Source organism: Solanum lycopersicum, chromosome 7 (assembly GCF_036512215.1).
Source record: "Solanum lycopersicum chromosome 7, SLM_r2.1".
Classification (NCBI taxonomy): Eukaryota; Viridiplantae; Streptophyta; class Magnoliopsida; order Solanales; family Solanaceae; genus Solanum; species Solanum lycopersicum.
Window position 1 is genome coordinate 12,718,803 of NC_090806.1, and position 7,946 is coordinate 12,726,748.

The 7,946-nt window shown below is 25.7% G+C and overlaps 1 protein-coding gene across 1 annotated transcript; it reads right to left on the bottom strand.

Annotated features, from left to right (window-relative positions):
* Positions 1-407: 407 nt before the first annotated feature.
* On the bottom strand, positions 408-2,242 carry LOC104648205 (protein SPEAR3-like). The gene is made up of 4 exons (XM_010325110.4): positions 1,845-2,242; positions 1,425-1,492; positions 837-921; positions 408-747 (listed from the first exon to the last, which is right to left on the bottom strand). The coding sequence occupies exons 1-4, from the start codon at positions 2,100-2,102 to the stop codon at positions 637-639; spliced, it is 522 nt and encodes a 173-aa protein (XP_010323412.1). The 5' UTR covers positions 2,103-2,242; the 3' UTR covers positions 408-636.
* Positions 2,243-7,946: the final 5,704 nt, after the last annotated feature.

The following is a 7,946-nucleotide window of genomic DNA, read 5'->3' on the forward strand; positions in this document are numbered from 1 at the left end:
AATTAAGAAATATTAGTTTATTTAAATAATATATGTAATATATATACATATATATATATATATATATACATATACATACACATATACATATATATATATATATATATATTATTTTTTTTATTTTTTTTCAACTATCAAAATAAATTTATCTAATAAAAATTATGTTTATGTTGTTTATTCTTATATCTTTTAAATAAACTTAATGAAAATAATAAATAAATAAATAAAATTATAATATATTCAATTTAGATTGATAAAATTATTTATGCTCTAAAAGTTGATGTTAAATTTAAATTCGGTCAAAATTACGTGTCTACATACCACCCAAAAAAAAAGCATTTCAAAATCATGAATAGTACTGATAAATATATAAAAGGTTATAAGAAATGAAATAGAAAAGCCATTAATTGTTAGATGTTTAATTTGCTATATTATCCATATATACCCTAATGAAATACTATCAAGCAAGTGCAACATGTTTTCTGATAGTGAACTCCCTTCAATTATTCCAGAAGAGAGTAACAAATTTCCATAAATTTTTGTTAAGAAACGAAGCGAAATGTTACTCTAAAATCTACATAAAGTCTATACGCTTATAACATGATGATCATCCATACACAGAGTTGTTGTTATTAATTAAATTGAAAGCCTCAACTCCAAATCTAATTCATGGTCGCCGTTTGATTCAGAGATATGACTAGTACTTGATCCAATTGAGTTATTTCTGGTTCGATTCTCCATTGATTCCTGTAGTTCATTCATCAAACTATAAGACATTACAAAAATAATATGAAAATTCCAATTTATTTGATTGAGAAATGCAAGAAAATATATACCTCTATTTGTAGGTTAAGTAGATATCTGTTCATGTTTGGCTGAGCAAATTGATGAGGCTCATACACTGTGCCAGGATGCCAAGCACTGAATGTGATAATAATAAAAGGTAAAAAAATCATATATTAGCTAAGGGTAATAATAACAGTCCTAATGAAATGACTCATTTATGAAAAAAAAAACGATCCAAAAACATATATGTGTAAAGTTTTATTTATGAAGGATATTGAGCATGATAAGGTTTTTAGGAATTACAAGTGACAAAACACATTTAGGTCGGTCAAAAAAAATAAGCTCTTTAGTGAAAGTTGACTCTACTATTAACATTTTATATATATTGACTGTGTTCTCTTCATCTTCTAACAAACTTCATCTTCACCTTGATCCCCATCTTGTTTAGTATTTATAAAAATTATGTATACAGTTACTTTTATGATAATAGTTTTTCACTTGCACTAGAGAATACAAGAAAATAAGTAGGAAAACACAATTAATTTCTAAAAGAAAAATATTCTCCTTCAACACACCCTTAATTATAAAGTACAAACTGATTTTCTATTAAGTAGGAAAATTAATAAAGTAAATAGTACCTAGGTGTAGAAGGTAGCTGGGAATCTCCATATCTAATATTTGCTCTTTCAATGTCCCCCAATCCCATCTGAAATCAAAGAAAGATTTGTTATCACTCATAGATAGGGAAAAAAATATCTTGTAGTTGCACACATACATAGTTCCCAAAATAGCATAAAAAAATTTCAATTTTTAGTATCCAAACATATGGTACAATTTTGTCATATTGGTTTAGGACACTTTGTAATTATGTAATGTTCATCTATTACAAAAAAACAAGTCATTATATTAAGAGGGTCGGCCGTCAGGTCCAGTCTAGTCTACCTTTTAATCCACAAGGATTAGAATCAAATAAAAATGAATGTGCATTCTCTTCCCATAATATTGGAATTGATTTTTTAAAAAAAAAAGATAGATAGATAGATAAAAAGTAGGGGTACCATAATGGTTTGTTGTGGTGTAAAAGCATAAGAAGAGGTTGATGATGAATATGATGAGAATGATGGAGTTGATGAATAAGGGTTGTAAGTATTGCAACCCATTTGAGTATGTAATCTAATTTTCTCAAGTTGAGCAACACCAAGACCTCTTTGTGGTTGTTTTGGCTTCTCTAAATTATTGTTCTTTTTGCTCTTTCTTGATGATGATGATGATCTTTCATTTCCCAACTTTGGTTCACCAAAATAACCACTTCCCATTCTTTCTCTTCCAAAAAATAAGAACTAACAAATAAATTTGTGTGTCAAGTAGTTGTTTGTGAAGAGGAAGGAGATCTCCTAAAAGGGGTTTTTATATATGATCTCCAACTTCCCTATTATAATTTTATAATTAATGCATTGCTGGATCAGATTGTCTATTTACATTTATCAGATTCATTTCATTTATTTTATTTTATACTTGCTTGGATTTTATGCCCTTTAATTATTTTAGTCTTTTTTTCTTTTTTTTGTCAACTTCCAAAAATTTTCGATATTACTCATTCCGTTTAAAAAAGAATAATCTTTCTTGATTTGAGTACAAAATTTAGGAAAGTAAAAAAGATTTATCAATCGTATTATCCTAAATTAAAGTTAGAATAAATGTATGAAAATGCACTTTAATATTGTGGTACTCCCTCCGTCCTTTTTTTATTTGTTATGTTACGCTTTTCGAAAGTTAATTTGATTAATCTTCAAAGTTAAATTAGATTACATTAATTCACACATATGAAGAAAAAATATTGGGATAATGCACAAGTACCCCTCAACCTATCCCCAAAATCTCAGTGACACACTTATATTATACTGATGTCTTATTACCCCATAAACTTATTTTATTAATAATTTTCTATCCCTTTTCGGCATACGTGACACTATTTTGTGGGTCCAATGTTGATTGACTTTTTTTCTCAAACTAGTGCCACATAGGCCAAAAAGGGGTAGAAATTTACTTATAAAATAAGTTCAGGAGGATAATAGGACCTTAGTATAGTTATTTTGTGGGTCCAATGTTGATTGACTTTTTTTCTCAAACTAGTGCCACATAGGCCAAAAAGGGGTAGAAAATTACTTATAAAATAAGTTCAGGAGGATAATAGGACCTTAGTATAGTATAAGTGTGACTTTGAGATTTCGGACAGGTTGAGGGATACTTGTACATTTTACCAAAAATATATCATAAAATGTAATTTAAAGTTTTTATAATTTAACACTAAAAAAAATTCATAATAATTAAAAATGGAAAAATATAATATTAAATATATCATGTAGTGTTTCCAAAAGAAAAAGAAATTATTCTTTTTTTAAGCAGAGGTAGTATTATTTTATTTGATTGTCCTTCAATCATAAACTCATATTAATTTAATGCAATTATATATACAAAATCTTTTTTTTTTCTCTTATGTGCTTCGATTCCACGTTTCTTCTCACTAACCTCCTTTTATTAATTATTTTTTTCTTACCTCTCTTGGGAATTGACTATAATAATGATAATCTATAATATTATAGCGTGCATCTTATTTGCGTTAAAATTTTTGTATGGGTGATAATTATTTGTTTTGAAAATAGATTTTATACCCTATTGGTTGAACACCCTTTATGTGTTGACATTTTATTAATTCCGTTGAAGTACTCCGTCTAGTCCAATATAATGATTGTTGACACTTTTTTATAGTGAAATTATTTTGGTTAATGGATTATAGAACTATCTTTCTTTTTAATGGATCTTTTAGCTACTTTTATATCGCAAATAATGACTATTTTTATTTTTAAAAAGAGTTTGAAAAGAGTGAAAAAAGAAGAAGATAATTTTAACCATTTGACATTTGATTAATGTATTTATATTTTTATTTGGACTGAAGGGAGAAATATTTAATAATTTGCTTATACGCAAATTGGAAGAAATATGAGGAATTATGTTATCTAGATGAGTAAGATGCAATGTGTCGATGGTCCTGTTTGATTCTCGTAAGTAAATGTGCATTATCATATGAGAATTATCTAACGTTTGACATAGATTTTTATTTGATTAATTAATTTTTGTCCTTAATTAAGAGTTTTCACCTTTTTAGTCTTTGCTGATTTTAACTCACAATTTTAAAATTAAACGTGAGGGATTGTTGTCATCCGATCAAGGTCCTCACTTCCAACAAAATTTGGTGAAATTTGAATTGAAGTTCTAACTAGGAGTGTATATGACCGGATTGGTTTGAGTTTTTCAAATATCAAACCAAATTATTCGTGTAAAAAAATTAAATTTATAAACTAAACCAAACTAATAAAATTTGGATTTTTTCTGATTTTTCAATCTCAGGTTGGTTCGGGTTTTTCAAATACCAAATCGGACCATTGTGCCAAATTTTTTAAATTTATAAATCAAACCAAACTAATAAACTTCAAATTTTCTCAGATATTTGGATTTTTTCGGTTATGTGTGCATACAAACAAATAATTAACTTGTGCTCCAAAATTTCTTTAGCCCAACCAAAATACAATTATCTAAGGTGCTTCTTAAAAAAATAACACAAAATATGAGATTAGTATTGATGACACAAAAATATTCAATAAAAAATAATAATGAAATCATCATATAAAATAAATATTGTAAAGTCATATGAAACTAATCATAATTTAAAAGTACTAAATCATGCTAAATTAAGTTTGATAAATATTAGTTACATTACTAAATATTTAAGAAAAATTATTATTAGATTATGTATTTTAATTGTCTAAACCAATATAAAGCTAAAAAACAAATATTCAATATTATTGTCATTCTTAGTGTTTAATTGATTTTCTTCTTGCATTAATATTAATTTGATTTTGATTTAAGTTTTATTATAATGATCAACATCTATGAACTATAATCTTTATTGAACCATTCCGAATTCTAAGTTTTAAACTTGAAATGATATATTAAAAGATAAAGCTATGAAATAATATAAGAAATATTTAAAAATGATATCAAAGTAAATATTTTTATGTATACAATAAAATTTTAAAATTACATATAAAATGTCGGGTTGATTTGATCTCGGATTGTTTTTTTAGTTAAAACCAAACCAACCCAAATATAGTTGGATTTTTTGTTCCTATACAAAATCACTAGTCGGATTTCTTTTTACCGATTTGACTCGATTCGGTTTTATACACCCCTAGTTTCAACATGTGTATTTAACCTTTTTTTTTAAAAAAAAAAAGACATAAAAGCTGCATATTTAAAAGTTCACAAACCTATAAAAATTGATACAAGAAGAAAACATTAGTACATTTTAGCGAAAATCATTTTATTATTATTATTGTTGTTGTTTTCATAGATTTTAGAGTTTTTGAAAAAAAAAAAAAGAAGAAACAAAGATTTCCCAAAATTAGATAAATGTTATGATTAAACAGATTTTTCCAAAAAAAAAACAAAAAAAAAAAGTAAAAATCCCAAAATATACTTATAATAATTAATATTTATAACCAAATGGTCCTGAAGAGTTACAATATATAATAATTATAGATCCTTGAAATCTTTATTAGCTACTTTGTAGGGATTGTCTTGTAGGATTAATGAAACTTTTTGACCTTATAACCAATTACATGAAGCAAACATACATGCTAAATATACTTAAAAATAATTCCACAGCTGGGGTTTTATTTATTTTTTGTTAAAAGAACAACTTTTTTTTTTTAATTATTATTATTTGAAAACTGATGAGTCTCGTGTAAGGAATAATAATTTAATGAGAATCAGATCTTGAATGTATATGAGTTTAAGATAACAACACAATTGTAATTAATGTGAACAATATAACATTTTTTTTTAGAAAAAATGCACAATTATCCCCTTAATCAATATTCGAAATTTCAGATACACACTTATAATATACTAAGGTACTATTACTCTTTTATTTTATAAGTAATTTCCTATCCTTTTTCGACCTACGTGACACTAACTTGAAAAAAAAGTCAATCAGCATTAGGCTTACAAGATAGTGTCACGTAGGACGAAAAAAGATAAAAAAATATTAATAAAATAAATTCAGAGTGTATCTCTAAAATTCGAACATAAATTGAGGGGACACTTGTAAATTATTTTTTTTTACAATTCATGCAATTTATTTCAGAATCTGAATCCAAATCTGAAGGATAAATTATACTAGTAAAGAAATAAATTATGACTCCCTTTCATTCCCTTTTAAATGATCTTTTGGTCTTTTAATTTATTCCAAAATAATTGTTTTTTTTATAAAAGAAGTATTGATTTATTTTTATTTACAAAATTACCCTTATCTAAGTAAATGTTTTGATAATTTTTTAATAAAAAGTTTCAAAGATTTTTTACAATTTTAATGCATATATTAAAGAGATATTTTACCAAAATGACTTACTTAGGGTATGCTAAATATACTTAACATAATCGTAGGAAGTAATGTAGAATTTTAAAGGTGTAAATCATAATCTAATCAAAGCTGTTAGACGCATGATTTGTGGGGCATATTTTATGAGTTGTTGTGTGGTGGAAAGAGAGAATCCACTCATTTGTTAAACAAACATGTGAACTCTAGACATTACAATTTAAGAAAACAAATCTTTTTTGACAGTGTATCGATCGGTTTAGTTTGATTTTAAAGTTTATTAATTTGATTTATTGATTATTTCAGTTTGTAAATATGCTATTTCATTATAAAAATATGAAGATAGTGGCTCATCAATAATCAATTGATTAGATCGTTATCAATTTGATTATCGATTTAACTATTAAGATTTGAAAAAAAAATAATTAAAAATCACTAATAAATAAGGTGTCAAATCAAATAAACCATGCACATAAGTGACAAATTGCATTTTGCGTAAAGGAGCTCCGACAAATCGTAAAATAAATTGAGAGTTTGAGACAGCTCAAAAATAAAAATATGAAGCTAAAGCCTAAGTTAAGGACTTTCTATATCGAATGATATAAATATAATTTGTTATGAGATATCGACTAATCATTAAAGAAAATCTCAAACAGTTAATAATCAATAATTCGATAATTAAAAAAATAAAACTCATTACAAAAATTACTAGATCAATTATTCATTATAAATAAATTATTAACTTTATTCTGATTCGAATTATCAATTTTAATTCAATTTTGAAGACACCTACCTAAAAGTGTCATATTCTCTTTCAGATCTCTTCCTTCTCTTGTCATTCCATAGGAAGTCACTTTTTAATGGTCCATTCACGGGATAACTGTAAGGTACTAATGTTTAAGGTTTGCTAACTTAGGGTGTAGAAAGTGTTTTCATGGAAAATATTTATGTAGAACTTGTTTATGGGGAGAATTTTATTATTAAAATATATATATATTTTTGAAAAATAAGTGACTTTCTTTAGTTACTTATTTTTAATATATATTTATTAGATAGGGTGGGAAGTGGGGTGGGGCCAGAGTGTATAGAATGTGACGTTATTTGCTTAGATCAAGATTTATTTTTAGCAATAGTAATTACGTAATATAAAAGGTAGGAATTCAGTTATTCCTCGTTATCAAGTTGACATGTAATAACAATTAAAAAAATATGTATAATAATACACGTTTTACTCTATTCAAAATTTAAATTCATGAGTAAATATCTGTACCCATTTTTTAAAAAGAAATCTTTTAGGCAAATCTCTCTAAAATTAGGTGTTCTTGAATACCACATTTTAAGTTAATTACTTTAATAAAGTAATCTTATTCTTACTCCAAAATCACAATAGAATATTTACTTAGGAAAGTGGAACAATATTGACATGTAGACCCCAAAGTTTGTCTCACGAAACATTATTAAAATTTCATCACCATTTTGTTTGTCCCAGGTCTGTACAACGGAATATTTATTGGGTTATCAATAATAATATGAGTGTATTGAGAATAAGTTTTAATTTTTTTAAGGTTGGATTGGTCAATTTTTTTTTGATAATAAGTCTTTTAAAAATAAAAATTATAATTATTCTAATAAAAATGATATTTCACATTGATAATATCCTTCACATCTTTTAATACACCTGATCTTCACTCATCGTTCCATCGCCCATAATCCATAGCCATTT

Coding starts and splice junctions, on each gene's coding strand:
- LOC104648205 (XM_010325110.4), bottom strand. CDS start 2,102: ATGGGAAGTGGTTATTTTGGTGAACCAAAGTTGGGAAATGAAAGATCA. Junction 1,493..1,844: donor CACCACAACAAACCATTATG/GTACCCCTACTT, acceptor CTTTGATTTCAG/ATGGGATTGGGGGACATTGA. Junction 922..1,424: donor CAGCTACCTTCTACACCTAG/GTACTATTTACT, acceptor TATCACATTCAG/TGCTTGGCATCCTGGCACAG.